Source organism: Portunus trituberculatus, chromosome 37 (assembly GCF_017591435.1).
Source record: "Portunus trituberculatus isolate SZX2019 chromosome 37, ASM1759143v1, whole genome shotgun sequence".
In the NCBI taxonomy this organism is placed as follows: Eukaryota; Metazoa; Arthropoda; class Malacostraca; order Decapoda; family Portunidae; genus Portunus; species Portunus trituberculatus.
In genome coordinates this window covers 24484698-24497397 of record NC_059291.1, presented here as the reverse complement: position 1 = coordinate 24497397, position 12700 = coordinate 24484698, and the positions used below count along the sequence as shown (strand labels likewise).

General features: G+C 36.9%; 1 protein-coding gene across 1 annotated transcript in view; it reads left to right on the top strand.

The window, feature by feature from the left end:
- The window catches only part of LOC123514289 (E3 ubiquitin-protein ligase MYCBP2-like), a 299710-nt gene that overhangs the window by 168243 nt on the left and 118767 nt on the right, over nucleotides 1-12700 (top strand). Inside the window, 4 exon segments of the mRNA XM_045272098.1 lie at nucleotides 40-198; nucleotides 1571-1805; nucleotides 3234-3380; nucleotides 4070-4189. Of these exon segments, the coding sequence (XP_045128033.1) occupies nucleotides 40-198; nucleotides 1571-1805; nucleotides 3234-3380; nucleotides 4070-4189 (661 nt within the window).

Genomic DNA, 12700 nt, shown 5'->3' with positions numbered 1-12700 from the left:
GTACCTTAGTGCCTCAAGTGCTGGTCTCGCCCTGCTCAGGTGCATAACAGTGATGGCGTGTGGCTGCGTCTCAGCCCGGAGAGCATGCGACAATACTGCATTGCAGCACACTCAGAGGCATGGTGTCTGCAGTACAACCAGCATTTGGGCAAGACTCTCCTGGTCCCCCTCGACCACCCCAAGACCATCCTCGACCAGGTAGTAGTGGTGAAGAAGGAGAGTGCTTTTTTAATTTATGTGTGTGGGTGTGTGTGTTTCTTTGCTTACTTTTGTAAACATGACATCTCACTTTTATGTAGGATAGTATCTGGAAAATTTTTTTTTATATATCAATCTGTATACATACCAAACCAGCAATCTGACATGAGATAGCCCAGATGAGCTACTGCATCTTTTTGGATATACAAAAAGCTTTCAACAGGATTACCAACAATGGACTGCTATGGATGTTAGAGTATATAGGAGAATAAAAAGGTAAAGTAAAGAAAAAAAAAACAGTATGTGAAGTTACTTCTTATGTAAAAGGAGAAAACTGGCCAAGGCCAACAAAAAAGATGAAACAAAAAGGCCAATTAGATGCCAGTCCCTGAATAGGGCCAAGAGAAAAGAAATGATAACAGTGCCAAAAGATGTAAAATTAGAATGGAGAAAAGTAGATAATGGAGTACCACAAGAATCATTGCTAGCACTAATACTTTTCTTAGTATGCTTGAAGGAAAAAAATGTTACATGAGCTTGTATGCAAATTATTTAAAATTACAAAGGACATATAAGTATAACAAAGACTGGAATTTTACAATAAGATTTAAATCAAATTATGGGATTGGAGTAACAAGTGGGAGGGATGGAGTTTAATATGAAAAAAAATGTCATGTTATGGAAAAAGAAAAAAGCATAGACCAAATTGAACATATAAAATGGAAAATGAGGAAATGATTATAGTAGAAGAAGAAAAGATCTAGGAGTGATAATGTCAGGGAGTGTGGACACAGCCTTAGCTTAAGGCACAGTGCTTAAGTTGGCATCTGGTAAGAATGATAGCAAAATAAAAAAGATTAGGATGGAGAAATCCAGTATAGAGCCAAAAGGATTTGATGTATAATGCTAAATTATCTCTACCAGTTTTTACATTTGTTCTTCTTAGTTTAGTTCTTACTTTTTACATAGTGTCCAGGAATCCTTATAAAGATTCTATTATCCAATATAGAATTAAAGATATATAAGAACATCCTCTTTCTCATGGTGTGTCCTAAACTCAAGCTGGAGATTGTAACTTAGTGAGATAAGTGTTTTGTGTTATTTGTGTTCTTCATTGTTAAATCCTTAAGTGCAATTTTTAGTGGGAATGGATATCCTTGTAATGTTTTTTTTTTTTTTTTTTTTTTTTTTTTTTTTTCTTTAAATCCATTAATTTGTAAATGAATAAATAGAGGAATTTCATATATCTTAGCATCTTCATTGTTGATTCTTCATTTAAAATAATAATATTATGTTTGGTTTCTCATGTCTATAATGGCCTTTTTAAAACCAACATGACAATAATGGCAATACATTCTCTTCTCATTCCCAGGTGATCACAGACACCATCACTCGGCGCCGCAGTGGCAACACACGCCGGGAGACAGCCATGCCTGGGGCAGAAGGGGCAGAGGGGGCCAGTGGTGGGGCAGGCATGTACACGGTGGTGAAATGTGGAGCCTCAGGGCACAACATCCGCAGCCAGCCCAGCCTCAAGGCACCACCTGTGGGAATGCTGGTGCTGGGAAATATCATTACTGCAGACTCTGATATTAAGAACATTGATGGTGAGTGGTGACATGTAGGAGAACAGTGAAGCCATGCCAGTAGCAAGACTCATACATAGTATATTGTTTACGAATTACATAGGAAAGTTAAACTATCTCAATAGAAAGATAGGTAGATAGATTATGGGCAACAAATTATATAAGGAAATCAAACTTTGCCAATAAAAAAAGGATAGATTATGAACAACAAATTATTTAGAAATGTAAAACCATGCAAACATGAAGACAGATAAAGTGGAACTTCGGTTCTCAAACTTAATTTGTTCCCAATCACTGTCTGAATGACTTTCAAAACCTGAAATGTTCAGAAACCAAAATTATTTCTTCATAGAAATCAATGTAAAATGGATCAATCCATTCCCAAACACCAGTTTAGCCTGTCTTAGCAGTTAATGACAGTGTTCCAATCTCTGAGATGTCCACTTCACAACATTTCCAGGTCTGAAGAAGATAGATTATGGGCAACAAATTATATAAGGAAATCAAACCTTGCCAATAAAGAAAGGATAGATTATGAACAACAAATTATTTAGAAATGTAAAACCATGCAAACATGAAGACAGATAAAGTGGAACTTCGGTTCTCAAACTTAATTTGTTCCCAATCACTGTCTGAATGACTTTCAAAACCTGAAATGTTCAGAAACCAAAATTATTTCTTCATAGAAATCAATGTAAAATGGATCAATCCATTCCCAAACACCAGTTTAGCCTGTCTTAGCAGTTAATGACAGTATTCCAATCTCTGAGATGTCCACTTCACAACATTTCCAGGTCTGAAGAAGATAGATTATGGGCAACAAATTATATAAGGAAATCAAACCTTGCCAATAAAGAAAGGATAGATTATGAACAACAAATTATTTAGAAATGTAAAACCATGCAAACATGAAGACAGATAAAGTGGAACTTTGGTTCTCAAACTTAATTTGTTCCCAATCACTGTCTGAATGACTTTCAAAACCTGAAATGTTCACAACATTTCCAGGTCTGAAGTTATTTATCTGGATAGGATGTATTGAATGAATTTAGTAATGCAGAACTCATCAGAAGATACTGTTTAGACTGTGCAGGCATTCTTTTTATCACCAACCTAGTGAGGGAAGCCTTACAGAAGGACACAGAATATAAGAAATATTTATAGAAACTACAAATTAGTAATAAACAGTGGCATTTACTTTTGTCTTATAGCATTTGAAATCAAGTAACTCTGTTTGAGACTTGAATTATGGTACAACAACCAAAGCAATTATGAGCTCAAATATTTCTTAAAAAAACAATTTGTTCAAAAAAAGTTCAGTAACTAAGGTTCCATTGTAGATATTTTATTCACCACAAATCACATGATGCATCAAGATAGGTTAATCAGATTCATGGAGATGTAAGAAATGAGCAGCAATATGAGACATCCCACACCTCTCCCTGGCAGGCACTTGGGTTCGGCTGGACTCTGAGAGTACCCGAAAGTATTGCTTCACTGACGGAGAGGCATGGTCCCTGGCTGTGTCCCGCGGCCACACCCTCTACCTGCAGCGCTCACACTCCCACAGCCATCCCTACATGTCTACTTCATCAGGTGGGTGGTGCTGATGGCAGGCATTCCTCACCCTCATTATCTTAATCTTGTAACATCCCAGTCTTTTATCCTTTCCCAGTGTACAGTCTTGCATATCTTTCTTCTTTTATTTTTTCGTGTTCTTTTTGTGATACCACATTTTATCTTTTCTCAAGTATGATACACCTTTATTTATTGTCATACTTATAACTTTCTGTTGTCATAACATCACATTCCAACCTGCATCCTTGTTTATTTCAATTCTAACCAAAGATATGAACATTAAGGAAGATAGGAATTTTCATTCATCTTCATCTTACACATCCCTATTCTTTGTAATATCTCATTCTCTTATCTATTTCAGGCTTTCTTGACAGTTATTTATCTTCATTCTTACAATGTCTATTCTTTAATTAAATATTTTTCTCTTATTTTTACCTGGCATTTTACATCAATAGTTATTTGCACCTATTCACTTTTTTTCATTTTTTTCTGTAATCCCACACCATCTTATCTTTTCTCCAACATTCTACACATATGTCATCATCTTTAAACTCCTTTAAACTTCTTTCTGTAATGTCACACAATTGTATCTTCTCCCAGACATTCATTACACTTCCTCCGTTTGCTCAATAATGCCACATCATCTTATTTTCTTTCATCCATTCTGCTTAATTGTCATCATATTTACATTTTCCCTCTTCTCTCAGATCAAAACAGCTTCAGTGGTCACCAGGGATTTGATTTCACACAAGCTCAGACCAGTCCAGTGTTCCGCCCCTTCCAGCAACCTGCAGGTGGAGGCGACCCATTTGTGTTTGGTGCCATAAGTAAGTATTACTCATCTAGTGGACTGATGAATGAGCATCATTATGAATGTGTCTGATGGTTAAGTGTGTGTGTGTGTGTGTGTGTGTGTGTGTGTGTGTGTGTGTGTGTGTGTGTGTGTGTGTGTGTGTGTGTGTGTGTGTGTATTTACCTATTTGTGTATTACAGGGCCCGAGCTAAGCTCTCTGTGTCCTGTCTCCTTGTCCATTCCTGTCATATCTCTCTTTCATCTGATTGACACACACCGCGTCAACGACATCACTGCTCAGTTTATTCCACTTATCAATGCTACGATGCGGGAAACTGTATTTTCTCACATCATTTAGACATGTCTTTTATATGCTTTTTTCCATGTCCTCGGAGATGATTACTTGTGGTCACCTTTATCAACTCTCTGTCCAGTATGTCAATCTTGTTCACCAATTTATACATAGTTATCATGTCTCGTCTTGTTCTTCTTTCTTCTAATGTGGTCAGCCCCAGCTTCCTCAGTCTTTCCTCATAGTCTAACTCCCTGACTCCTGGTACCATCCTTGTTGCCAGCCTCTGTACCCTTTCTACCTTCTTCACATTTTTCTTCATATGCAGTGACCAGACACAAGCTGCATATTCTAACTGGGGTCTTATTAAGGTACATAATATCTTCTTCATCATTCCTTCATCTAGGTAGTGGAATGCAAGGCCAATATTTTGAAGCATGTTATATGTTTTCAAAAAAATCTTGTTAATGTGTTTCTCCGGTGACAAAGTGTTTTGCACGGTTACTCCTAAATCTTTCTCCTCATTGGTCTCTTTAATTTTTTCATCACCCAGCCTGTAATCCCAGTTTGGTCTGTATCTAGTCTAACTCCCTGAGTCCTTGTTGCCAGCCTCTGTAGCCTTTCCACTTTCTTCACATTTTTCTTCATATGCGGTGACCAGACACAAGCTGCACATTCTAACTGGGGTCTTATTAAGGTACATAATATCTTCTTCATCATTCCTTCATCTAGGTAGTGGAATGTTAGGCCAATATTTTGAAGCATGTTATATGTTTTCAAAAATATCTTGTTAATGTGTTTCTCCGGTGACAAAGTGTTTTGCACGGTTACTCCTAAGTCTTTCTCCTCATTGGTCTCTTTAATTTTCTCATCACCCAGCCTGTAATCCCTGTTTGGTCTGTATCTACTTCTTCCCATTTTCATAACATGGCTCTTGTCTATATTAAATTCCATATGCCACTCTTTACTCCACTCATATATTTTATCAAGATCTTCCTGCAACTTGTTACAATCTTCCACATTCTTTACTCTCCTCATAATTTTAGTATCGTCCGCAAACATGTTCATGTAACTGTCAATTCCTACTGGCATATCATTAACATAAATCAAAAACATGATGGGACCAAGCACTGACCCTTGTGGAACTCCACTGGTTACCTTCTTCCACTTGGTTTTCCTTCCTCTCACCACTGTTCTCATTTCTCTTCCCACTAAGTAATTTTCCATCCATTTTGCTAGTTTATCATTTACTCCTCCAATCTTCTTTAGTTTCCACATCAGTCTATTGTGTGGTACTTTATCAAAGGCCTTTCTCAAGTTCAGGTAGATAGCATCTACCCATCCCTCTCTATGTTGTAGTATGTCAGTCACTCTTGAATACAGACATAATAAATTGGATATGCACAATCTTCCTTTTCTGAAACCAAACTGTCTTTCACTCAAAATGTTTTCACTTTCTAGATACTCACTCCACTTAGCTTTAATTACTTCTTCACATACCTTGTATAATATACTAGTCAATGATACTGGTCTATAATTTAGCAGTTCCATTCTACTACCATTCTTATACATAGGCACAATGTCAGCTCTTTTCCACTCTTTCGGGACTATTCCTGTTCGTATGGAGGTTTCCACAATATCAAATACAGGGTTCAACAATTGATCCTTACATTCTTTTAGCAACCTCCCAGATATGCCATCAGGCCCCATTGATTTATTAATATCCAAATTGCTTTTAATTTTCCTTACATCTTCCTTAGTAACCATGATGTCCTGCATTTGCTTTATTTCCATAGGCCTTTCTCCTATAAAATGCTCCTCCTTTGTAAACACTTTGCAAAAGTTGTCGTTGAAAATTTCAGCTATATCTCTAGCATCCTCATATACTTCTTCCCCATTTTTAACCTTTTCTATTGTGTGTATTTACCTATTTGTGTATTACAGGGCCCGAGCTAAGCTGTGTGTGTGTATTTACCTAGTTGTATTTACCTAGTTGTAGTTTTACAGGGTCTGGGCTTTATGCTTGTGTGGCCCCGTCTCCATATCTACACTTATCCAATCTTACTTTAAAAGTGTGCACACTCGTTGCAGACACTACTTCTTCATCTAAACTGTTCCACGTCTCAATACATCTCTGCGAGAAATTATATTTTTTAATATCTCCCAGACATCTTCCTTTTCTCAGCTTTTTACTATGCGATCTTGTGCTTCGGATGTCATATTCTTCTCTCAGGATCAGTTTCTCATTATCCACTTTGTCCATTCCGTTGATCAATTTATAAACTTGTATCAGGTCTCCTCTCTCCCTTCTTTGTTCCAGGTTGGTAGATCCATAGCCTTTAGTCTCTCCTCATATGTCATCCCTTCAAATTCTGGAACCATTCTTGTAGCTATTTTTGTAGCCTCTCCAATTTCCTTATGTGTTTCTTTTTATGAGGGTCCACACTACTCCTGCATATTCCAATCTGGGTCTTATTATAGTACTTATCAATTTCTTCATCATTTCTTTGTCCATGTAGTGAAATGCTACTCCAATATTCCTTAGCAAATTATATGTTTCTCTAAAAATTCTATCAATATGGCTTACTGGTTGATTGTTTTCTTCCATCGTCACTCCTAAGTCCTTTTCCTTTTGACTTTCTCCAGTTCTACTCCATCTCCCATCTTATAGATTCCCACAGGTCGTCTTTCACTCTTTCCCATTTCCATGACATGGCTTTTGTTCACATTGAATTCCATTTCCACTTCTTACTCCATTCCCAGATCTTATTTAGGTCTTCTTGCAGTATTTCACAATCCTCCTTTTGCTTTATAACTCTGCACAGTTTCGTATCATCCTGCAAACAGATTTATGTAGCTGTTCACTCCTTCTGGCATGTCGTTAATATAAATGAGGAAAAGTATTGGTGCCAATACTGACCCCTGTGGCACTCTGCTTTCTACTGCTCTCCACTTGGACTTCATATCTTTAACTACTGTCCTTATTTCTCTCCCCCTCAAATAATTTTCTATCCATCTCAATGTGCTTCCTTTTAAGCCACCCTTCTCTAACTTCCACAGTAATCTTGCATGTGGCACTTTGTCAAACGCCTTTTTTAAATCCAAATAAATACAGTCAACCCATCCCTCTCTCTCTTGTACTCTATCAACTATTCTAGAATAGAAACTCAATAAATTAGTTACACAAGACCGTCTTTTCCTAAAACCAAATTGGCTATTTGATATTAATTTGTTGTCTTCAAGGAACTCGATCCATTGTTTCTTTATTATTCTTTCACACATCTTGCATATTACACTAGTTAGTGATACCGGTCTGTAATTTAAAGGTTCTTCCTTCCTTCCGCTCTTATATATGGGAACCACCTCAGCTCTTTTCCATTCTACTGGTACTGTTCCATTTTCTATTGAGCATTTTATGATGTTGTATATAGGACTTGCTAGTTCTTCCCTACATTCTTTCAGTATTCTGCCTGAGACTTCATCTGGTCCCATTGCCTTCTCTTCATCCAGTTCCTTCATTAACTCTTTTATTTCAAGCTTGGTTACTTTAATCTCTTTCATATAGATTGTCTCTCTATTACCCTGTGGCCTCTCAAATTTGGATTCTTTAGTAAAGACCTCCTGGAATTTTTATTTAATAGTTCTGCCATACTTTTGGGTCTTCTACTATCCCGTTCTCTCCTTTTAACCTTTCTATTGTTTCTTTTTGCCTAATTTTTCCATTTATGAATCTGTAGAACAATTTTGGTTGCTCCTTACATTTTTCGACAATGTCTTTTTCGAAGTTCTTTTCCTCTTCCTTCCTCACCTTAACATATTCATTTCTTGCTGCTTTGAAGTTTTCCTTATTTGCTGGATTCCTTTTTCTCCTCCACCTTTTCCATGCATTAAACCAATCTTTCTTTCCTTCTTCTTTAGGTCTATATTTTGGGACATATTCCCTGACTCCTGTTTTGTATATTTCCAAAAATAAGTTATATTTGACTTGCATTGTCTCTGAGTTTTCCATCTCCTCCCAGTCTACGTTTTTAAAATAGCTCTTCGTCTCTATCTTCCTTTCTCTCTTCTATATCTATTTCTAATATTGCATGGTCACTCTTTCCCAATGGGCACTTATATCTTATATCATCATTCATTTGTATACCCCTTGTAAAAACTAGGTCCAATCTCGCCGGCTCGTCGTGTCCTCTGAATTTTGTGCATTCCTTTACTCTCTGGTCCATCATATTGTCTATCATTAGGTTCAAGAATCTTTCTCCCCAGGCTTCTTCCCCCATACCACTTTCATAATTTTCCCAGTCCACTTCTTTACAGTTGAAATCTCCTACTAATATCACTTTTCTCCTTTCTTTAACGATTCTCATTAGACTCCTTATTGTGTCATCTATCATGTCTTTATATTCTTGATTGGTCCATGAATTTGTTTTGGTGGCACATATGTTACAATGATTGTTAACTCTTTTTTATTAATATGCATCTTAATATACAATACTTCTGCTTTTCCTTCCCCACATTCCATTTTGTTTATCACTATCTCCTTCCTTAACATAATCATGACTCCTCCTCCTCCTTTACCCACTCTGTCTCTTCTCCATACATTATAACTATTATCCAAGTCTATTTTGATTGCCGTATTTAGCTTTGTTTCAGCCAGGCATACAATATCTGGATTTTCTTTCTTTGTGTAATCTCTTAATTCTAGTTTACTTGATAAAACCTCGTCTATGTTCGTATACATCATTTTTAGTCTTTTGCCTTTATCATTTTTAGTTAAACTTGTTCCACTTTTTTTTCTTCCTTCTCTTTTATATACCATTTCCTTATCCTGTCTCCTAGAATTCTCCAAAAAAATGCCTTATCCTCTTCTGACCTTTCATTATTCTTTTCCCTTACTGCTGCTGCCAGTTCATTGTATCTCTTCCTTTCTTCCTCATTTCTATTTTTCTTTATATAGACATCCTTGCAACCTTCTGTTTCTCTAGGTTTTGTTGTTCTGTATAATATTTCTTCAGTTGCTGCTTGTGATTTTAGTAGTATTTTAATTGGTCTCGTTTTTTCCTTCTTGATATGGTCCCATTCTGTTTATTTCTTCTACTTCCTCTTCCAAGTTCTGCCTATCTTCGTCGTTTAGATTCTTCAGTAGGTCTTTGACTGATTTCATTTCTTCTTTTTCTCTTTTTGGTCTATATTTTATATTTTTTTTCTTTTATTCCAAATACGACTACACTCTTTTTTTCTGCAATTTCTCTAACTAAATTTTCTTTTGTCTTGAGAACTCCTATCATTTTGTTTGTCATATTTTCTTCTTTTCTTTAAGTTGTTCTTGAATCACCTCCTGAAAATCAGTCTTATCTTTCTTATCTTGGACTCTCCATGCTTGTACTTCTTTTTAATCACGTTCTGTACTCTTTCCTAGTGTGTGTGTGTGTGTGTGTGTATTTACCTAATTGTATTTACCTAATTGTAACATACGGGAAAAGAGCTATGCTCGTGTTGTCCCGTCTCCATATCTATTAATGTCCAGCTTTTCTTAAAATCATGAATATTCCTTGCGTTGACCACTTCCACGTCTAAACTATTCCATGCTTCCACCCTTCTATGAGGAAGCTATATTTTTCACATCTCTCCTATAAGTGGCCATTTTAGTTTTTCCCATGCCCTCTCGACATTCTTCCATTCCACATACACAGATCTTCCCTATCCATTTTTCCATGCCAATCATCACTCTGTATATTGCTATCAGGTCTCCCCTTTCTCTTCTGTTTTCCAGGGTTGGAAGTTGCATTCTTTTCAGTCTGTCTTCATAAGTCAAATCTCTTAAGTCAGGCACCATTTTCGTTGCAGCCCTCTGTACTTTCTCTAGTTTCCTTATGTGTTTCTTTAAGTTCGGAGCCCACTGTATTGTTGCATATTCAAGCCTCGGTCTTATCATTGCAGTAATTATTTTCTTCATCATTTCTTCATCTAGATATCTGACGCCACTCTTATGTTCCTCAATAAGTTCAATACTTCTCCAATTATTTTGTTTATATGTCTCTCTGGCGATAGGTCATTGGTAATTGTCACCCCAAGGTCTTTTCTTCATGACTGGTTTTATGTCTTCATTTCCTATCTTGTACATACTCCTGATTCTTCTTTCACTCTTGCCAAACTCTATTTTCTTGCATTTTGTCGTGTTGAACTCCATTTGCCATGTACAGCTCCATTTCCATATTCTGTCCAAGTCTTCCTGGAGTAGTTCGCAATCTTTGTCACATCTCACTTTTCGTAACAATTTTGCATCGTCTGCAAATAGGCTCACATAACTGGACACCCCATCCACCATGTCATTTATGTAGACTACGAACATTACTGGTGCCAACACTGATCCCTGTGGAACTCCACTCTCCACCAATCCCCATTCTGATGGTCTGTCCTTAATTATTGTTCTCATTTCTCTTCCTACCAAAAGTCTTCCATCCATTTTAGTAAACTGCCATGCACTCCTCCTACCATTTCAAGTTTCCAGATCAGTCTCTGGTGTGGTACCTTATCAAAGGCCTTTTTTAAATCCAGATATATTCCATCAGCCCAACCATCTCTTTCCTGTATTACATCTATCACCCTCGAATAGTAACATATCAGGTTTGTCGTGCATGAACGCCCTTTCCTAAAACCAAATTGACACTCACAAAGTATGTCATTTTCTCCAAGAAGTCTGTCCATCTAGTCTTCACCACCCTCTCACACATCTTAGCTACCACACTTGTAAGTGACACTGGTCTATAGTTCAATGGGTCTCTCTTGTTACCTGATTTATAGATTGGGACAATGTTAGCTCTTTTCCAGTCTTGGGGCACTACGCCTTCCCTTAATGAGGCATCAATTACTTCACAAACTTTTTCTGCCAATTGCTCCCTGCATTCTCTTAAAATCCATCCTGATACCCCATCAGGTCCCACAGCTTTTCTCACTTCTAAACTCCCCATCATGTTCTTGATCTCCTCCACCGTTACTTGAAACTCCTTCATAATCCCTTTCTGTTCCATTACCAGTGGTTTGTCAAAAGCAGTCTCCTTTGTGAATACCTTCCGAAAGCATCCATTCATAGCCTCTGCCATTTCCCTGGGATCTTCACTGTATACTCCATTTACTTCTAAACTTTCAATACTTTCTCTATTTTTGATGTTGTTGTTCACATGTCTGTAAAAAAGCCTTGGTTGGTCTTTACATTTATCAATTATATCCTTTTCTTGTTTCTTTCTTTCTTCTCTTCTAATCAACACATATTCATTTCTTGCTCTTTTGTAACTTTCCCACTGCTTAATCCGTCTTTTCCTTCTCCACCTCTTCCATGCATCCTCTTTTCTTGTTCTAGCCTTTTCACATCTATCGTTAAACCAGTCCTGCTTTCCAACTTCTCTATGTTGTCTTATTGGTACAAATTTTTCTCACCTTCTTTGTATATTTTATAAATTCCTTCCACTTTTCATTTGCTCCCTTAGCACTCTTGAATTTCATCCAATTTGTCTCTTGAAAGAATTTCTTTAGGTTTCCAAAATCCGTCTTGGCATAATTCCATCTTCCCACTTTATATTCTTCATTTCTTCTAGATTTCTCTTCGTCTATCACCTTGAACTCCAAAACTGCATGATCACTCTTTGCTAAAGGGCACTCCACCCTCATCTCTTCAATGACCATTGGCTCTGTACTAAAGACCAAGTCCAGTCTTGACGATGCTCCCTCTCCTCCAAACCTAGTATCTTCTTTGACCCACTGAGTTAACACATTTTGTGTGTGTGTGTGTGTGTGTGTGTGTGTGTGTGTGTGCATGCATGTACTTAGCTTTTCCAATGATTTTGTGTACTTTTATTTTTTATTTTTTTGTGGGCTTATTTCTTTTTTCTCTTTGCATTAAAGATTTTTATTTTTCATTCATTGTATAGTTACCATGGAACCAGTTACTAAAATATCTCAAGCATTCATACTTGTGAATATATATTTTTAAACTATCACATTCAGGAACTGGGCACTTTTTTCTTTTTTACCTTATTATTACCTTTGGCCAGAGTTTAGAATTCTAAATAACATATTCAGTCAATGAAATATCCATCCATCCATCAATCTGTGTGCACCTTGAAAAAAACTAATTTGCAATTGTAATAAATATGTAGTCAGTGTTATGAAATGCTCTATATTTACATCAATTAATCTGTGGACGACTTGAGACCAGGATGATGGCAGCTGCATCACCTAAAAACATAAGTTTATGAT